Below are 20,800 nucleotides of genomic sequence, written 5' to 3' on the forward strand. Positions count from 1 at the left end.
AAATATACATTGAATAAATTGAATGGCAAACATTTACATCATTTGTTCAATTTACAAACTACCCAGTTTCTATATCCTCAGAATTAATCTGACAGAACGGACTCAATAATACAGAGGATGGCTTCGACAGCCTTATAGCACTACTCTCTCTAATTGCCTGATCTCTCTGTCTATTCAACTCACTAAATAGTATCCGGGAAGCATATTCCACTCTGTAGTGGTCCACCTCCTCCTACAATTAAAAAGTATGTTATGTTTAAACAGAAATATTAATTCAGTAAAGTAATACAGAGTTATATACTTCTAAAGACAGTTACCTGTGTCCAGTTATCCCATTCATACTTCCCCTTTTTAATGTTTTCCGGCTCTATTAACTCAAGCCACTTCATTACGTAAATAGCGCAGTCATAGCTGAAAACGAAGAAAATAAATTACAAATCTCATTTAGGAAAGTTTAAGGTTCAGAGTCACAAATCTATACCTTGTTTTTTGGCCTGAAATTTTAACATATGGGGCTTTAATTTCCTTCTCCTTTTCGCCTTTCTCGAGAGGTTTCCCGCCGGCATATGCTATCAATCTCGAAAATACATATCCCTTAAATACCAAAACAAGTCAGTAATACACCCGAGTCAATTGACAAGACACACCCAACTTAATATGGAATATACACCCAATTGAATATGGAATATACACCCAATTGAATATAGAATATACACCCAACTCAACTTTCAAAACAGACGTATCTATTAAAGTAAAGAAGACAGAGGGAACTTACAGTGAATTTATTAATGTCCTTTCTCTCATGGCTTGGAGCTTTTTTGTGCAGCGGGTCAAGTATTTGACATTTCCGCGTTCTTGTATTTATCAGCCATAACCACCAATGTCCCGAGTGGCAAACAGGAGCAAAAATCTGAAAGATTGCCACATTTCAACAGTCTGTTATTTTACTTGGCATATAAGTAAATAAGCGTACTAACAAATTTACGAAACAAAAACTTACATATGGATGCGAACTTAATTTTTTCCTATCTATGAAGGGAATGAAATTGGGGTAGGCTTCCACCCTGAATTCTCTGTTCGTTTTCGGAGATATGAATTTCCCCTTTGGGTGATCAGAAAGTGCCATGCTCTGCAAGAATTGCAATACAAGAAATGAAAACATGAACATAAACAACTTACACCCAATCTAAGCTAAAAAAATACACCCAAACCAATGCATAAAATACACCCAAAGTTCGTAGAAGTAACACTTACCACAATATCTGGGGGGAGACAGTATATTTGTGCATGAAACCTCTTTTCCTTTTTCTGGTTTAGGATGAGGCAGATGGCAGATACAACCTAGAAATCAATTTTAAATTAATAACCATTGCAGTTGACTTTGGTGTAAAAACATTAATGTTAGTCTAAAATTACCTGACATTCTATATCACTGTTTGCCTGGAGGGATGCAAGGTGCGTTCTCATCAAAATGTACTCTCCTTGGCCAGTCACAGTGCATATCTCCTCAAACTCGTTAGTATCGCCCTTTGCATCCTCCTTCAGTCTCGTCCCCCAGATGTAGCACTTTTCTTTCATATCATCCGGAATTTGATTTGTTCCCCCCGGTGTTTCAAACTTAGCAGAACTTTCTCCCCCAGTCTCCCTCCGAATTTGCGGACTTTCGTCTTTTCCCTTTGCTAACTTTTGGACCAAACTGTCCAATTGTTCCAGTATAGTTGCAGTTTCTGGAGATTTTTCCCTTTCTGTCTCCTGCGTCGACGCCCCCTCCTGGCTTGAATCTGTCAATCCGAGGCTGAATGATGGCATCGGCAGATCTGTTTTAGGAACATAGCTTGCTGTCCGTGCCATCATCAACAGGGCAGCAGCGTCCTCGGCGTCTGGATGACTACATCAGTATGTATAAGAATGAGAGTAAGAATAAGAATATACGGATGACAAGCAAGGATTGATTCTAGTCTAATTAACTTACATTTTTGTTGGAGCTGGGGGAAGCTTGGGTGTTGTTTCTTGATGTTGTTTGGGGTTTCAGGAGTGCTGCACAGTTGCACAAAATCGATCAGGAAGAGTATACACCCAAACTCTTAGCAAATATACACCCAAACATTAAGCAAATATACACCCAATACTATTTCTTACGTTTCTCTAGCCCCTTCAATCTGTAGCATAGGGGTTGGTTCGGAATCTGCGTCAGTGGTTGTTTGCTGGGATGGCGGCACAAAAAATTGGATTGGGACTCTAAACAAGAATAAAAATGAAAGGTTAACAACATATTTGAAAATATTAAGGTTATAAGGTTGAAATATTCTTGCATATCTCACATTGCAAGCGCTTCCGACTGCGTTTGTTCCCTAACAACCATCATATTCGAATTGTCCGGAGTCAACCTAAAATACATGCAAAGAAGGTCAACAAATACACCCGAACAATTCAAAAAGAAGACGGGCTTTGTTTTTTGAGAACTTACATAGTTGCAGTTTTTGCTTTTTTTTGCTGCCTTTTTTTTCTTGAATAAAATAATAAAGGGCTTTTTTTTCTAAAAAAAATATATACAGAATTAGAAGTAGAAGTTATTAGAAGAAGAAAAGTAACGGTTATTTGAAAGAGAAATTACATGCTCTGAGACGGCAGGGTTACACTACTCTGTTCTGTGCGTCTTTGAGAGGAAGTATCATCACTTCCCAAGTTGACAGCCGGTAGTCTAAACAGATTTCATGTTATTCAAAACAAATATACATCCAACTTAGTGAACAAGATACACCCAACTTGATGCACATAATACACCCATATTGTTTCACAGAATACATAACAAGATTTTATTAAATAATAAAGCTTCTTACGTTTCAGAGGACACATAGCGATCTTCTGTCGATCCCAGGTCAGGCTGGTTGTCCCTGCGAAACAAGATACAATTATTAGCAAACAAAAGACACCAAAATCTCAAATACACAGCACAGCAAGACATACCCCTCTGCAGCAGATTTACGAACGTTTTCCCCTAGCCATTCATCAAGTTCGTCACTCGATATTTCATATGTCTCACTACATTCATAAAATAAGACGTTAACAAAAATAATTACGATGATAGACCATAGTATAGCTTATGAGGTACTGTACCCGTCAAAGTATTGATCTTCTTCAGGAGGTGAATCCTCCACAACTACTTTTTCTTTTTTTGTGGTGTTCTGGGTGGAAAAAAAAACAGTACCAATCAGAAATAAAAATTAATTTTATCACAGAATTTTATCCAAAGAAGTGCTTACTCTTTTGGAGTTGTTTTTGTTTCTTTCTTTTTCTTCTCCTTCTCCGCAGGCAATGATTCTTCGCTCCTATAAGTCAATAACAGACGCTTCAGTTAATACACGAAATCTTTATAACGAAGCCAAAAGAAAGGAGTAATAATTTCAGGACATTACTCGTCACTTGGTTCAGATTCAGATTCTGAATCAGAATCCGACTCCTCTTCCCTCTGCTTTCTTTTTCTTGAGTCCATTCTGCAGGCAAACAATCATCATTTAGAACATACTAAAAATACACCCAATTGAATTCATGAGACACACCCAACTGAGTATACAATATACACCCAACGCAGCAAAAGAAACACACCCTGCTTAATAAGCTACATACACCCAACGTGGACAAGCAAAATACACCCAAACCCTATAAAGAAATTACACCCAAGTATGGTACTTACTTTTTCCCCTTTTTGCCAGGGTGTTTAATTCCCGAATCCTCCGAGTCTTCTTGAGCCTCAGACTCAGAGGTAGAAGTTTCACTCTCGGTAGTTTCTGTCTCCGAAGACGATGTTGAGCTCGCCTTCCTTTTTTTTGTTTTTTTTTTATTTCTTGTTCTTTTTGTTTTTTTTCTTTTTTTCTCATTTTTTCTTTTGTCTCTGCCAAATTCAGAATCCCCTGAAACATGAGATATTTTAGTTAGCACCATTAGGGTAAATAAAGTACACTAACTTATTATGATTACTCACCAAAGTTTCCTCTCTCTCTTCATTCATTCTTTTCACCAACTGCTCCTTAGTCCAGTTGGCAATCCATGGCTTTGGTGGTCTTTCACCCCTGTTGTTGCGTTTGTTTTTTGAAAGGTGAAAGTAGATTATCATCAGGGCGAAGAGGCAGCCATTGATTGCCTTCTTCTTCTTCTCCTGGTAGTCTGTTATGCCCCTGATCATGAAGGTCAAGACATGCCCCCCCAGTTTCTCTCCTCTATGCCCTCCATCTCAAAAATCGGGACCAGGTGCACCGGCGATATTTTGTTTATCGTCGTTGGCAAAAGGAACGCCATCTGTATGTAGAGGATGAATATCCTCTTGAACATCAGGCGTTCCTCTTCGTTGCCAACGCCGATTTCCATCATTTCATCGGTAAGACTTTTGAGGGTCTTACCCTGGAATCTTTTATAAATTATTTTGTCAGATTCAGAAAGTTTCTTGTAGTCAACTTTCTCAGGAAATAGATCTCCTACAAAAAGGAAAACAACAAAGCAACCAAGTCAGTTCAGATACACCCAAGCATCAGGTTAATATACACCCAAGCAACAACTTAATATACATCTATAATTTTGAGCTAATTACCTGTTGCATTGATGCCAAGCGCATCACCTATTTTTTTCGGGGTTATATGGAAAGAACCATATCCTGTCCTCAGTTTGTTCTCCCCAAGTTTGAAGTTTTTTGCCAACTCTCTCAAGAGTTGGTGATCCACCCTCAGTGGTGGGATGTGCATCAACCCACCGAATCCAAGATCCCTGACAATGGCCTTCTTCTCCTCAGTCATGTTTCTGAACTTATCATTCAGGAGATGTGTGGCACATTTGAGGTCTTTGGTTTGGTTTCTTGCTGCCATTTTTTCTGAAACTAAAAATACACCCAAAGACATCAGTAATATACACCCATATATATATGACTCAGATACACCCATTGATAACAACTAAGATACACCCATTGATAACAGTAAGATATACCCATATATATGAGTCAAGACAGCCAGATATTCGCAAGATACACCCATTCATAACAGTGAGATACACCCATTCATAACAGTGAGATACACCCAAAGATCTCAAACAAGATACACCCATTGATTACAGTGACATACACCCATAGATATTATTCAGATACATCCATATAGATATCAGAGAGATATCACTCAGCCATGCTTCAATATAAAGCCACATTACAAGGTTAAGCAGTTTACACCCCCGAATATACGGAATAAACCCCCAAAAATCAACAAAAATAGCAGGAGAACTTAGAACGACGTAGAACTAAGAAGAACGACGTATAACTCAGAAGAACGACGTATAACAAAGAAGCAACAGTAACAGTAAACCCTATCAGAACGACGTAGAAGAAAAGTAAAATATACAGTATTTTAATGCACTTACGTTGAGTATTCTTGGTTTGTTTTTTCTTCAGATTCTTCTTCACAGAGAGGTTGATGGTGTTTTGATGCAGTTTTCGAACTACGATTTCTATATTTTGAAAGTTGATCTTCGCTCGAAAATGAGAGGGTTTGGTTGATTTGAAAGTGCCTTGAGAAATGGAAGAAGTGGAAGAAGTGGAAGAGTCTCCCATACGTAACCGTTCGAATGCTGAGCGCGTGATTTGGACGCGGCATCTTATCTCTCTTTCGTGCGCGTGTTTCGTGTTTGGGCTGGGCCAACTTGGTTGCTTGTATGCTTGTATGTGTAGCAGGCCCGTATAATTTATTTATTATTTTATTCTAAAATAGTTTTTTTGGTTGAACCACTGGTTGAACCGGTTGGACCAGTGGACCAGTGACTAGAGCGGTTTGATGACCGGTCCGGTTTTCAGAACCTTGCTCCTTCCCCAAACCCAGCCCCCTCCTTCAAAGCCATTCTCTGAAGAAACAAATCCCAAACTTTCTCTAACTTCTTCTGCCCGGTTCCGCCGCCGCTGTCGTGGTTGTCGGTGCTTCCGCGACTTCGTCCTTCCCCCTGTCCCAAACCCACAACTTGTGCTCCCTCTCTCTTTCGTTCCTGACCGTGGTTCTTCTCAACCCCCTGTTCGCACTTCGCTCTCTTCTTCCTCGCTCGGCGTCCATCCTCTATCGTCTTCGTCCTGCGCGCCGTCGTCTTGTCGCCCCTATTCCCGATTCTAGAGTTTCCCCCGTTTTTGATTCGATTTGGGAACCCGAGGCGCTAGGGTTTCTGCGCCCTGCCTGATCCGATTCTTTCTTCCTCCTCCTCTGAGAATTCAAGATGTTTTGGCGCTTGGCTGGCTTGTCTACTGCATCTCCTGTGAGTTCTGTACTCTCTCGTTTCATATACTACTTCGATTTTTGTGTGTTGTTCTGCAAGCTGCTTGGGTGCACTGATTTGTTGGTTGTTTTAATTTGTGTGGTTTTTGCTCGAATTTCATTTTCCATACGGAGGGTTCTTGCAATTAATTTACTATGCGATTGATTTGATTTAGTTTTTGGATGATTGATTGCGGAATCTGATGCTGTTGCTTGTTGCTATTGCTATTGCTATTGTGAGAATCAGAGTGATTTGGGTTTTGCCATGATGGAAGCTCTTTGTAATTTCAGTTATGTTTTTAACTTTGTAATTGCTGTTTTGTAATTTCTGGTTGTTGGTTGCTGGTTGCTGTTTTATAACTTTTGTAATGCTGCTGATTTGAGTTTGGAATTTGTGATTACTAATTTACTGATTTGAGGTTAGTGGAAAGTTGAGTCTGTGTTACTCTGTTGAGGATTTGAAGTTGAATTTGTGATTTGTGATTTCTTGGGTCTTTTGTAATGCTGCTGATTTGAATTTGGAATTTGTGATTACTGATTTACTGATTTGAGGTTAGTGGAAACTTGAGTCTGTGTTACTCTGTTTTCAGGGATTTGAGGTTGCATTTTTGAGGTTAGTGGAAATGGAAGCTCTGACATTTTTGTCAAGCTTAATATGCAACCCTCTGCCTCTAGTTTAACAATGTATGGTTTAGCATAATAATAAATTCTGTGTGTATATATATATGGAAGTGGGAGACATTAATGGGCAAGTGGGGCTGCACCAAATTGCGGCTTTCAGTTAAGGGGGCTATGCCATTGGATGAAGGGTTGGCAATTGGATTCAATACATCTAATTTGATCAAGTGGAAGGAAGCAAAACTGCAAAACAGAACAAGGGGTTGCAAAATACAAAAATAAATTGATGGTAGCTGGTATAAATTTACTAATTTAGTTTGATCAATGCTGCTGATTTGAGTTTGGAATTTGGGATTACTGATTAGTGACTTGTTAAGCTGCTGTTGTTAACTTGTTATGCACTTATGCTGCTGTTTTGTTATGGATTTATGGCATTGAGTGTTTTGAATTTTGAATTTGTGATAAGTGATTTGTGATTAGTGATTTTGTTATGCTGCTGTTTTAAATTAATTTAGGGGTGATTATTTGTTATGCTACTGTTTTGAATTAATTTAGGAGCGATTAATGATTGTTTCTAGTTGTACTGTTGCTGTTTGCACCATTGCTCTTTTCACTATTTAACTTTGTATTTTGATAAAATCATATGGATTTGGTTGACATTTCATAGTGTTTTAAATTTGGAAGATATTTAAGATTTATACTATAATTATATTTTATGATGTTTATTTATAATTTATTTATTATTTTATTCTGAAACGGTTCTTCCGGTTAAACCGGTTGGATCAGTAAACCAGTAGCTAGAGCGGTTTGATGACCGGTCCGGTTTTCTGAACCTTGGTTTGAAGCATTAACGCGAGACTGTTAGGTAGTTCCACTGTTGAAAATGAATCGTATATAAACATAATCAAGCTTGCCTCGTCATCTGCGATTCGTTATTCTGTTGCAGAAGTAGATATGCATATTTCACATTCTTAATGGTGAACTAGCTTTTGCTCTCTTCTTTTTCTTTGATTTGAGTTGTTTTGTTTGCAATTCTCGGATTAATATGCATATACTCCGTTTTTTATATATTCTTTTTCTTTTTAATTTAGATATTCAATTATAATTGTGTGCTATGATTTAACAATTTCTAATCTTCTGTGAAAGCGAATTGGGGCGAAAAGGGTCATTTGGGGGCTTAATATTTGTTTGTTGCTAGAAATTCGATTTGAACTATAGTTGTTCTGGTGATTTGAGGTTTTTAAGGAGAAATTAAAATTTTATCAATGGTCTTTGAAAATTCAGAATATTCGATATTAAGATTGTTAGCTATGTTGTAGTTTTAGTTTTTTGTAAATTTTGCAGTGTTTTTGACATGAAGGAAAAGACGAAAACTACTTCTACTCTCAAGCGCATTTTAGTGAATTGTACATCTCAGGTTTGTTTCTATCTTAGAGTGAGCCACAACTGTGATTTTGATTTTGATTTTGATTTTGAGTTACATAATGAAATTGCATGCAGAAGTAGAACATCATGTTGGTCTTAAAATTTACATAATAACTTTGGTAGCTTCTTAGTAATAGGTGACATGAATTTATCATTTTTCACTTTGAAGTATGTTTGTGGTTGTGATTAAACATCTTGTTGCTGGCAAAGGGAGGTAATGAGTTGCATTGTGTAAATTAAGTGCTTGTCTTTTCTCTTATATTCTTTCCGTCCTTTCATAGTCATTGGTTGGTACTTGGTGGTTGATTATAAAAATTTATTTGGTTAATCTCATCTAATAGGCAAAAGCATATGGGAGCTGTGTTGCATCCAAGGTTCCAGAGATTGAACGTGATGTCTGTGCAAAGGAGTTTCTGGCATTAAAAAGTTGTATGCAGAATACGGTATTGTATTCTACAATTGGCTTGCCTTGAAACTTTTGCTACTACCGTGGCTTGTCAGTTCAGCTATAAAGTTGTTTGTTTCAATTTAAGGAAAAAGCAAAAGATACCTTCTATGTTTTTCATTCTGAGCAAAAGCATTCAAGAAAGACTGAACAGAAACCTTTCCGAAAGCTTCATTTAATTACTTCTGTGGGCTACAAACTACTACTAATTTTAAGAACTGTTGGTTTTTCTTCCTATTTTTTGTAGTTATTATGTTGTACAGCTGAATAGTTGCTATATTTTTTGCATTTCTGATATATCTTATATTATATAAATCAGTTGAAAAAGAACGTTTAAGCTCGCACTAAATAGCTTAGTGTTTATGAAAGAGAAGTATTTAGAGAAGAATTTTGCTGCCATCAGTCTAAGAGGAAGGTCCAATAGTTGGACATAGCACAGGTTTAACTTTTAGTCCTTGTATCACCTGTTAATTAAGATGCATTACTTAAATCTGCTGTCTAGTATATTTAATTTAGAGGTTTGCTGTAGTGAAAGAGGACTCAGCAACATGGCTGGAAAAGCATCAACATCAAAACCTAATATAGGTCTCAGCGGCACTGGTGGCCTTTCACATGCTTACATTCAGTATCCACCATTTCGGTGCAATGTTCCTGGATCAAAGGGATTGTTTTATGATGATGGAAACAAATTGCTACTCTCTCCAACAGCTGATCAAGTAATATGACGTACCTTGTAAAATTTTCTTATTTAGAGAAACATGATGTCGACCTTGTTACATTACTTTGAAATGATTTGTTATTAATCTATTTCCATACTACCTTATTCAAATGTTGAATCCAGAATGGTTGTTTTAATGTTCAGGTGTTTTCATGGAAAGTTGTTCCCTTTGATCCTCTTATTGATCCCGCCACTGATTTAATAAGTGAGGGGCTTATTTTAGCTATTCGATACTCTTTAGACACAAAGGTTATCGCGATCCAACGATCGAACCATGAGATACAATTTCAGATCAGAGAGACAAGGGAAACTTTTAGCCTTAAGTGCAGGCCAGAATCAGAAAGCATACTTGGGTTTTTTTGGACTGATAGCCAACAATGTGATATTGTAATTGTTAAGACCAGGTATTGTTGACTTTTCCACCCCTCTTTGGTGATAAAATTCACATTTTTTAATGATGCAGCTTTTTAATACATTTTGATGTTAAATTTATTGAAGACAACAAAAGATAGAGAAAATATTTATTAGCTGAAAATGTACAGTTTTTCTTCTTTTATATATATAAACATAAAATAAATAAACAACTGAATTACAATCTATTTCAACAGTGGCCTAGACTTGTATGCATATAATTCAGCCTCTAAATCACTTCAAATGGTCGAAACAAAGAAAATGAATGTGAGTTGGTACGTTTACACACATGAAAGTCGGTTGGTTCTTCTTGCTTCTGGAATGCAGTGCAAGACATTCCATGGATTTCAGGTAAAACTTGCATATTATACTTCCTGTTTCATGCTAATTATTATGTTAGAAATACATTTATTTGGTTTGTCAAATAATAATAAGATTCATCATGAAATTACCTTGTGACAGGACAAGTTATTTGCTATGACATGAACTAGGATTTGTAATTAGTGTATGTGCAAAGATGAATGCTTTATAATATTAAGCTGTAGCTAAATTTCAATACTGCTGACCTGCTTTGTAGCTCATGGAAGAATTGTAATTTATTGTTAGTCAAAAGAGGATTTGAGATCATTATTGTTCAGAAAAAAAGACATGTATCAATGCAGCTTCGTCATGTTGCTTAAGAGTATCAGTGTAGAATGTCAACTGATGAACTTCATGTTATTTCATTTGGCTAATACAGCAACGCATTTCTTGTTAGATTTCATCTGCAGATATTGTTCGCTTGCCAAGGTTTGACATGGTTATGGCCAAATCTGAGGCCAATAGTAAGCCTGTTTTAGCAGCTGAAGACATCTTTATTATCACTGTGTATGTATATCAGTATTTGATTTCTTTAAGCATTCAAGCTTAAGTCGTCATAATTTACACAGCTCACTTTGTTTTTTGTTTTTTGGTTTTCTGTTTTTGATTTTTTGGCCTTTTCTTTTTACAGTTATGGTAGGATATATTGCTTGCAAGTTGATAGTGTTGCTATGCTACTCCATTCATATAGGCTATATCGTGATGCTGTGATTCAGCAGGTTGGTTTACTCAAATTTCTTTATGAGTTACTCTTGAATTTACCCTAAACTGTCTTTTCTTTAAAAGAAAATTAGAAATCTCCTCGGAACTATTATGCACAAATACTTCAATTTTGGTGATTTACCTATATTAATACCCATTCTGTATCAATACTCATTATAATTTTGTATTTGTATTTTTTTTTCTTTTGCATAATTCTAAAAGTTTTCCTTTTGGTGAATGTTTACTATGTTAAAATTTTATTACTTGAAAAGTTCAATATATAAATCTAAATTTGCCCATATAAAGTATTTTTCTTCAATTATATTATAAATGTTGATAAATGTTTTACTAATATTTATTTTTATTATATATATAATCATGATATTTTTTGTTTAATATATATTACCATACCTATATTTTGTTATTGTATTTACATATAGTATCACACTGCATTCAATACTAATACCTAGGTTAGCTTAACATAGCTTCTGAAAAAATGTCAATTTTCTGTGGGGAATGTTGTCCTCTGTCCTACCTTGGTGGTACAGGCACGTCAATTTTATTATGTTAAACAGATACAGTTTTGTGTGGGGTGGGAGTTCACGTGACGTTTTTAGGTTTATTGTTTCATATATAGAACAATTAATTCACATAATGGGTTGGTCAAGAAAATTGCTTTTTCATAACAATTTATGTTCCCTTTTATAGTCTTACTCATTTTGCTCAAATCTGTTAAACTAAAATTTTTTTGGTTTTACTCCATTATCAATTTTAATACTATGTTTTTATTTTAAAACTCAAGAAATCAAATCACTAGGCACGAAGTGCCTATCAATTTACTTACTAGAATAAAAGAAATTTGTTATTAATTGACCATGGATAAGCAATCAGATTGTTATAATTCAATAAGAAATATCAGGACAGGAATTAGATTCTCATACTTGAAGAGATTTCTAATTTGACCTAGTTAGATTCATTATGTTAAAGTCAATACAATTCTGTTTCTTCTAATTGACCAAATTAACGTTTGCTTAAAATTTTGTAGTAGAAGTTTGGAAAACAAAATATGTACGTCTAGGATTAGTAATTTCATCCTTTTATCTTGTGTGGTTTTGCATGGAACTATAGACAATATGAAACGAGAGTTGTGTTCATGATATTTGCAGGGTTCTCTACCAATATATTCCAGCAGGGTTGCTGTGAGTGTGGTTGACAATGTACTTCTTATCCATCAAATTGAAGCAAAGGTTGTCATATTTTATGATCTCTTTGCAGATTCTCGAGCTCCGATATCTGCACCCCTTCCTTTATTGCTAAGAGGTTTTCCTAGGTCCAGTACTACTACGTCTCAATCTAGTGGTAGAGAAAGTCACAGTTCATACAGTAACGTGAGTAATCATGAAGCAGTTACCTATGCCGATTCATGGACTTTTCTAGTGCCTGACCTTGTATGTGATGTGACCAACAAGTTATTATGGAAGTTTCATTTAGACTTAGAGGTAAGTAATTTCTTCTTGAGTATCAATATCATGTTTAGTGTGCTTGCTTTTCACGAGTAGTCTTATATTGCAGGCAATTTCTGCCAGTATCTCAGAGGCCCCATCAATATTAGAGTTCCTGCAGCGGAGGAAGTTGGAAGCTAACAAGGTATCTTTCCCCCACACTCCACCTCACCGGAGCAATACTTTAGGTTTGATTAGTGCTTTAGGATACAATAATGAAGCAGTAGTATCCCGTCGTGCACAAGAAGAAAATATGTGATTGTTAGCTAGGGTTGAGCAACAAGGCACGTAAGAATAGTGTTAGACAAAACAGTTACCATCTGCTATATATATACAAAAAGCATGATTTCGTGTTCATTGCCTGGAAAAGTTACACACGTATGTGTGTTTTCAAGATTTTACATATACAAACAAACAAACAACAACAACAAAGCCTTGTCCCACTAGGTGGGGTTGACTACATGAATCAAACAACGCCATTGAGCTCTGTCATGTATCATGTCTGCAGCGAAACCATATATTGATTTTTTTTTTTTAGCTTTTGGGATACCAATTCTCCAGCAGTCTTGCTAAACCTAAGAATGCTAAATTTGCTTGTATACTTTATCAAGACATTGCACTGGAATTCAGAATGTGATTCTGGAAAAATCCCTTATATAAATGGGCCCTTAAGGCCATGCTTTTATTTTACTTTTTTTTTTTCCTAGAAAAAGACTACATATGTTAATGGTATTCTCACCTATATAAGTTTAGGGATGGCTTTCTTTTGCTCCGTGATCTTCCTGCAGACCTTCTTTCTTTGTTAGAGCATGTATGTTACTGGTGTGGGATTATAGTTCTGCCTGCTGCCTGTATTTTTCTTTTTCCTTTTTCTTTCAGATATTTAAAAAAAACGTATACTAGTTTGGTTTGTAACTTCAAGTTAGTTATTTGATTATATTGGAATACATAACCTCATTTCTGCTCTTTCAGGCAAAACAATTGTGCTTAGGTATAATTTGAACACTTATTCTGGAGCATAGGCCTGTACCTGTAGTTGCCAAAGCTATACACGTAGTGGTTACCTCATACTCTCATTCAATTAAGACCGGTAGCTATCTTAAGGGCCTGAAGCCAGAGAAGCCATCGGCATCTAGTGTACAAAATGCTGGTGCTGACGTATCTGCTGTAGGAACAAATGCAATTGGAAAATCAATTGCACGTGAATCCGATGCAAGGGTGGACAGAGGATCTTCTAGTAAAGCTTTAAGTCTGGATTCTGAGGATGAGTCCCGTATTGCAAATCCAAAATGCAATTCAAAGGAGACCCAAGTTGGGGATGAAGTGAACGATGAGAACTCCGATGAGAACTCCGATGGCACTGAAGTTCATAATGCTTATGTTACACAACCATCTCTGCAGCTTGGGCAAGAGGAATCCCAACTCGCCTCCGCAGCAATTTCACCAGATGAGATGTACAGCTTTGTCTTTTCTCCCATTGATGAAGAGATGGTTGGAGACCCTTCTTACTTGGTTGCCATCATTATTGAATTCCTTCACAGGTATGCTATCACTCAATAGTCTAGAAGCTGTTTTACAGTTTTAGCTCCAAAAAGCTTACCATAGATTTTCCACTTTCTGTGTACAACAGAGAATATTAGTTTTGCCTATTTAAAAGATGTTGAAGTCTGCAACTTAAATTCCTTAACTACACAACGCAATTCCACATTCGCATCATTTTGCCATAGGTTATGTGCAATACTGCTAGTATTTTTTTTATTTTTGGACCAGATCCTCAATGTTCTCTATTAATTATTGCAGTGCAAATGTGGAAAAGATTCGAGCACTGTCAAATCTGTATGTATTGATAATTCAATTGCTGGTCCGCAATGAACGATATGCAGAACTTGGGTTGTTTGTCATAAACAAGGTTACTGAAATTTCTCTATTATTATTTTGGAGGTGCAAGGCCTTTATACTAAATTATTGTTAAGTTTTATTTTGAAATTAGACTCTCTTTGTAATAGATTTTGGACCCCTCTAAGGAAGTTGCACTACAGCTCCTAGAGTCTGGTCGTCAGAATATGCAAACTAGGAAGCTTGGACTGGACATGCTGAGACAGCTTGGTTTACATCATGATTATGTGATGCTGCTACTGCAAGATGGATACCACATGGAAGCATTACGATATGCACAGAAATTCAAGGTAATTATCAACTATGCTGGTGTTATTGCTTGCAAAAACTCCATCATTCACTGCATAGTAACTTAACTGGTAATTGTTTATAATCCAAATTGAGCAATGTTTTTGGCATTATGGTTGGGGAGATTGTGTTACTGGTAGTTAGTAGTTACTTCAGAGATGAGCAACGTGGTTATTGATTCATGAAATTGTCAAAGATGAAAAGCAACTGTTTTAAAGAGAAAGTATTAGAGCTAGTATTTACAGACAGACCAATGACTAATAAATGTATAGGGAAAAACAAGAAATGGTCATTGGGTCTTGGTTAATGATTTTACGCCCTCTAAAATTGCAAAACTCTGAAGTAAACCAATATCGGAATTATTTTCAGGTGGATAGCATCCGGCCCGCATTGTTCTTGGAAGCAGCATTTGTTTCCAATGACAGTCAACGTCTTGCTGCAGTTCTAAGGTTCTTTATAGATTTCCTTCCTGGCTTCAAGAACACCTTAGACCATAATAGATACCTCCGCATACTGAATGAGATGAACACATCCATGACTGCTTGAGAAGTCTTTATAGAAACTAATAAAAACTGTATCTTAGGGAAAATTTTGGGCCGTATTCTCATTTGGTAACTTTTTCAAGTGTGGGGTTATCTCGTTAAAGTTGATGTTGATATCTACAAGATATGTGATGGATTCTAGCAAGCAATAGATTCATGTTGTATGTTAAGCTGGGTTTGCAACTGAGATTGAAAAATAGAGACTAAGAGACAAATACTAAATTAAGTCTGTGTTTGGTGTAAAATGTACATGAATGAGTTATGTCTAAGTATCATGATTAGTTTAAGATAAACATAGAGATTGAGGGGTGGATTTAAAATTTGAAAAGTTAAATAAGAGTATTTTTGAAAAGAAATATTAACATTTCAGTTTCTGTTCCTAGAAATTTTAGTTTCAGTCTCTAAACACTATACTCAATCTTAGTTTCAATCCCAGGAAACAAATGTAGTCTTAATGTCTCAAAGAGGACCAGTTTTGATTTAAATGAAGCACTCTATTTTCTTTTATTTTTTTATTTTTTGTCTCATGAAATTTCAGATTGGTTAGACGTGAGTCTAATGCAATTTTTGTTAAAATTTGTAATTCTTTGTAGGGATGATATGTGGTGGGTGTGTAGGAGATGTATGAAAATTTGATTTGATTTTTTATATTTTCTTCAAGTCAACTTGATTCAGTATAAAATTTATATCAATGTAAAAATAAAAAAGTTATATTAATGTATTTTGATAATTTGAGAGTAGTTGATTATTTTTCTTAATTAAAAAATCTCTTAATAGTCTTTTATATTAATTTATCACAAAAAAAAAAAAAACGAAATGTATAGTATAGATTGAATTATGTTTTCTTTAATATTGTGTGGATGTTAAAATATTTTTTTAATAAATATTATATTAAAATATGAAAATTGAAAAAGTACTACCAAAAGTTTCACAGCTTATAGTGGTGCTAAACAATACGATGGCAGGTGGACAAAAAATAATATACATTAATGTAGCAGCAACTGATTAAATGAAAAAGTATCTGAAGTTTTATATTCCAGCTTTTGTTATGTTGTAAATTGAAACCTGCCAGAAAAGAAGGAATAATTAATCATAAGTTCATATCATTATTATTTTATTATTACATTATCTTATATATAAAGTGGCATGCATGATGAAGCATATTATTATAGGTAAAAGAATAACGTATGTATGAGCAACGACAGAGAATGTCCTGATGTCAAACCAACTGGGATTCTTCGTGCGCAAGGTCTTAAAATATGAGTTAATTAAATAAATAATTGTTGAGACTACTATTCGTTAAAAGTTGCTAATTTTGTTTTTAATTTGATTTTTTACGGTGTTTCATTTTTTGTGAAAATTTAGGTGCAATTGATTTCACGTGAAGTTGATAATTGAGAGCCGTTAGATGATTTGACTGATTTGACTAAATTTTTATCTAACGGCTCTCAACTATCAACTTCACGTGAAGTCGACTGCACCTGAGTTTTCACCTTCAACTTTTTAGGTTATTTTTAAGTAATACTAATGTCTGTATAATTTTTTAATGGAATTATTGAACCGCAAGGTATGGAAATTATTTTAATTTATTATTTGAATGATAAATATAATGTCCCTACAATCAAATTGAAGAGGCAGAAGCAAGATTCTTTTTGTTATGCACGCATGGCATATATTTATCATTTTATCCAGACATTTAACATCAATAAAGTGTGACTAATGCATTTAAAAGTGTGGCTGAATGTATTTAACCACATTTTTTGTTGAAAAGTGAAAACATAAACGCATGTAATGTATATATGAGATAAGCACTACAATAAAAAGGTTTCTGCTGAACCCATGAATTGGTTGGCAACAAACTATATAACAAGAATCCTTTTGATAGATTTTCAGGTGTAATTTGGATATATGAAATTATGAATTAATAATATTATAAGTTTAATTAATCATGCATGCCACATTAATTTGTTCTATGCTAAATTTTGAATTTATTGTTGATAGGAATAGGATTTAGACAATTGCATGCATGCACTCTGCGTACATGTCTGGCTATAATTTGTTGATCAGATAAGACTTTAATTTCTGTCCGTTTCTCATGTCATTGTTTTCGTCATCATGGAAAATAACAAGATTTCATGATCAACCTCTTAACCACAGAAAGATGAAATTATATATGACCAAGGATTAGTCGGTAGTTTTCGACTGACGGATATCCGAATTTTTTTTTTCTATTGATCTAAAAAATAATAGACTGTAATAATAATACTTACAACTATAGCAATATATTATTTTTTAGAAAATTCCATTTGTTGATTAAAATAAAGATGGGACAAAAAATCACATTATATTGCATTTCCACGTATTTATAATTAAGTAGAAACTTAACTACAGTTAATTTTATATGAAATTGATAGTTGAGAGTCGATAGATAATTTGACATATTTAACTAAATTATCACATCTAACTCTCAATTATCAATTTCACATGAAAATAATTACATATATGTGAGTTTTCACCTTATAATTAAGGCTTTTTTCTTTTGTTGTGATAATCAATTTCATGAAATAGTAATATTAGGGAGATAAAACAAATAATCAGAATTTATTTTATTTAATATTACTTAATTATTGTTGTTACAACAATTAATAATAATTAATAAATATTTAAAAAAATAAAATTTTAACTATTTTTGACTTTTTTTTTCTTTTGTTATCAAATATTTCTGATCATAAAATTAGTTCTTTTGGTATATTAATTAGCATTGCCCCCTTAGTTTGATATTTAAGTTAGGTCGATTGGTAATAATTTACAAGAAGAAAAGTGACAAGAAAGTCAAAATCAAACTAGAACAAACTAAAGGTGTGGATTTTCAGTCTTTTTAGGCCAAACACAACTTTTATCATTACATTATTATCATTTATTTTGAATCAAAATGAAACATATATAGGCAAAGCATCCAAAACAAAAAAAAGAATATATTTTCTTTTGCAATTTGCATAGAATGATTGATTGGTTGGTTGGTACGTGGAGGATGACCCCTCCTCAAAACTAGGATTTTACATTAAAGCACCTATTCAAACGAAAATATTAAAATATTTTCTTATAAAAAATACTTGTATTAAAAGTGTGATTTATTTATTTAATTATATTTAAAAAAATATTTTATAATATATTAAAATCAAATTTTATAATTTATCATTTAATAATAAAAAAATTACTTCATATAAAAAGACAATTATAAAATTTTTTATCCACCTTATATTAATATATATAAATATTCATTCCATTTTACTTTCAATAATTATATATAATCTATCGTTCGTTAACTAATTAGAAGGTGCAACTAATCAACTTTAAAGTAGAAAATTCATTATATTATTTATGGGTTAGATTTTAACACTAAGTGCTGATGACAATTAGTGCTCTGCTAAAAAATAAAAAAGTGCTCTGCTAGGGTTTTTCAAAATATATGTAAAGTGCTCTGCTAGGGTTTTTTAAAAAAGTGCTCTGCTAGGGTTTTGTGGTTAATCCTTATTAAATTTCTGTGAGTAAGTCTCATACGATTTGATCATGGCAGCATCTGCTGCATTTCAGGGGTTAGAAGGTGCATTGGAGGTACTGGAGGAAGACCAAATTATTCAATTTGGGGAGGAGGATATAAAGGAAGGTTTGGAGAAATGTACAAGAAGTCTAGTTGGGAGATTAATGGCTGATCGTAAGTTTAGTGCTGGTACGTTAGAGGTTGCTCTACTTGCAATCTGGAGACAGCCGGTGGGCTTCAAATTTTTGGATCATGGTGGCAACGTGTTTCAATTTTTCTTTGAAAAGGAGATTGAGATGATTAGGATTGAGAATGGAGCCCCTTGGCTATTTAAAAATTATATTCTCAACCTAAAGAGATGGAAAGGAGAGGATTCAATTGTGGAAACTGAATTCCTGAAAGTGCCTATATGGATTCAGTTGTGGGGTTTACCGGAACATTGTAAAACGAAAGAATTAGGTAGGAAGCTGGGGAGAGTGATGGGGGAAGTGATGGATGTTGACTTATTTATTTTAAGAGGAAAAGAGGAGCAAATAGTTAAAGTGCAGATTGGGTTGGATGTCACAAAACCATTGCGAAGATCGATGAAGATTGCAGGGGGAGATAAGAAGGTGATTGAACTGCAAGTCAAATATGAAAGAATAGGAAACTTTTGTTACTATTGTGGATTCTTGGGACACGAGGCTCGCGGATGCAGCAAATTCCTTGAGGATTCAGCGGCAGGGAAGGTTGAGGAAGAGAAATGGGGGCCTTGGGTCAGAGCTGAACAATTTGGAAGGAGGGTTAGCTCCCAAAAAGAGAACCAGAACCCACATTATGACCAACAGTCAGAGAAGAAAAACCAAAGAGATAGAAAGCCAACTCCGTTAAACCTGATTAAAAGCTTTGCAAGTCTTTCAGTTAATGAGGTTAACACGCGAAAAGGAGTTGAGGAAGATGAAGTGAAAAGTAGAACACAGAAAGAGAAGAGGAGGATTTTGGGCCTTGCTGATCAGACAGTTCAGGAAAAGCAATATAATAGTGAAAAAGTAGCACAGATGGAGAATAGAGAAGAAAATTCAGAACAGAATTATACCTCAGACGGCATACTCTCTTTTAGTGCTTCGGCCAATTCACCTGAGGTCAAAGGAAAACACAAGTTGAGTTGGAAACAGATGGCAAGGAGAGGTAAAATGGGCAACAAGGTAACAGGGGTTAAAAGGAGAACAGGGGAAAAGGAGGATATGGCAGCAAGTAAGAAGCATTGTTCGATAGAAACAAGTCAAACTGAGAAGGGGGAGGGTGCCGCCCAACAATTGGCACCCAAGGATCCATGAAGATGACAATGTGGAACTGTCGGGGTTTGGGGAAACCCCTTACAGTTCACAACATTAAAGGGATTGTTAAATCTCATTCTCCCGAGGTATTGTTTCTTTGTGAAACCAAAAACAATACCTCGCATGTGGAGAGGGTGATTAAGGATGTTGGTTTCTCGAATTTGTTTTGCTTGGACCCGATTGGACATACAGGAGGGTTAATGGTTGCTTGGAAGGAGGAAACGAAGGTGCAAATCAAAGCTTTTGAATCATTTCTAGTGCACTTTGCATGGGAGGATAGTCAAAATGCAAAGACATGGGAAGTTTTTGCTGTGCATCTCCACACAGATGAATCAATTAGAGAAGCGCAGTTCGGGCAGCTACTTCAGATTATGGATACTTCGGGAGAGCATCGATTGGTGGTAGGAGACTTCAACGCTATAAAGGCTCACCATGGGAAGGAGGGAGGGAGGATGAAATCAGCATCATCCATTCAGAAATTCAATGATTTTATTAATGAAGCTGAATTGGTGGATATGGGATATGAAGGCAAGAAGTTCACATGGAGTAATAGGCAGTTCGGAGGCAATTTTATTCAAGAAAGACTAGACAGAGCACTTGTGTCGACGGAATGGAGAGTAGAATATCCAAACGGTTTCGTGTCTCATTTGGATGGTACAGGATCTGATCACTGCCCCTTGCTCATTAATTCAGAAAAGGAAGAAAGAAGGTCAAGAAGAAGATTCAGGTTCCAAGAGCGTTGGTGCGATAAAGAAGAGGTATCA

General features: G+C 35.2%; 2 protein-coding genes, 1 long non-coding RNA gene and 1 pseudogene across 3 annotated transcripts; 2 read left to right on the top strand and 2 right to left on the bottom strand.

The window, feature by feature from the left end:
- Positions 1 to 9: 9 nt before the first annotated feature.
- Positions 10 to 2,020, bottom strand: LOC130976827 (uncharacterized). Its single transcript, XM_057901758.1, has 8 exons — positions 1,973 to 2,020; positions 1,417 to 1,888; positions 1,255 to 1,341; positions 1,001 to 1,129; positions 776 to 910; positions 482 to 594; positions 318 to 411; positions 10 to 232 (listed from the first exon to the last, which is right to left on the bottom strand). Exons 2-8 carry the CDS (start codon positions 1,852 to 1,854, stop codon positions 59 to 61), a joined length of 1,170 nt encoding a protein of 389 aa, XP_057757741.1. The 5' UTR covers positions 1,855 to 1,888; positions 1,973 to 2,020; the 3' UTR covers positions 10 to 58.
- A 1,830-nt stretch (positions 2,021 to 3,850) lies between these two features.
- Positions 3,851 to 5,506, bottom strand: LOC130977059 (uncharacterized). Its single transcript, XM_057902058.1, has 4 exons — positions 5,398 to 5,506; positions 4,586 to 4,867; positions 3,983 to 4,472; positions 3,851 to 3,911 (listed from the first exon to the last, which is right to left on the bottom strand). The coding sequence occupies exons 2-3, from the start codon at positions 4,854 to 4,856 to the stop codon at positions 4,189 to 4,191; spliced, it is 555 nt and encodes a 184-aa protein (XP_057758041.1). The 5' UTR covers positions 4,857 to 4,867; positions 5,398 to 5,506; the 3' UTR covers positions 3,851 to 3,911; positions 3,983 to 4,188.
- Positions 5,507 to 6,287: 781 nt separating this feature from the next.
- LOC130974094 (uncharacterized) lies at positions 6,288 to 8,725 on the top strand. The gene is made up of 3 exons (XR_009084399.1): positions 6,288 to 7,186; positions 8,251 to 8,307; positions 8,657 to 8,725. It is a non-coding gene; the product is annotated as an uncharacterized LOC130974094 (long non-coding RNA).
- A 46-nt stretch (positions 8,726 to 8,771) lies between these two features.
- Positions 8,772 to 15,815, top strand: LOC130974092 (uncharacterized; annotated as a pseudogene).
- The last annotated feature ends 4,985 nt before the right edge of the window (positions 15,816 to 20,800 follow it).

This window comes from Arachis stenosperma, chromosome 4 (genome assembly GCF_014773155.1).
Source record: "Arachis stenosperma cultivar V10309 chromosome 4, arast.V10309.gnm1.PFL2, whole genome shotgun sequence".
Taxonomy (NCBI): domain Eukaryota; kingdom Viridiplantae; phylum Streptophyta; class Magnoliopsida; order Fabales; family Fabaceae; genus Arachis; species Arachis stenosperma.

Excerpts from the sequence above, each read along its gene's own strand:
- LOC130976827 (XM_057901758.1), bottom strand. The coding sequence starts at position 1,854 with ATGATGGCACGGACAGCAAGCTATGTTCCTAAAACAGATCTGCCGATG. Across the intron at positions 595-775 it reads AGGACATTAATAAATTCACT|GGATATGTATTTTCGAGATT; the intron begins GTAAGTTCCCTC and ends TTGGTATTTAAG. Across the intron at positions 412-481 it reads ATTTCAGGCCAAAAAACAAG|CTATGACTGCGCTATTTACG; the intron begins GTATAGATTTGT and ends CTTCGTTTTCAG.
- LOC130977059 (XM_057902058.1), bottom strand. The coding sequence starts at position 4,856 with ATGGCAGCAAGAAACCAAACCAAAGACCTCAAATGTGCCACACATCTC. Across the intron at positions 4,473-4,585 it reads GCTTGGCATCAATGCAACAG|GAGATCTATTTCCTGAGAAA; the intron begins GTAATTAGCTCA and ends TCCTTTTTGTAG.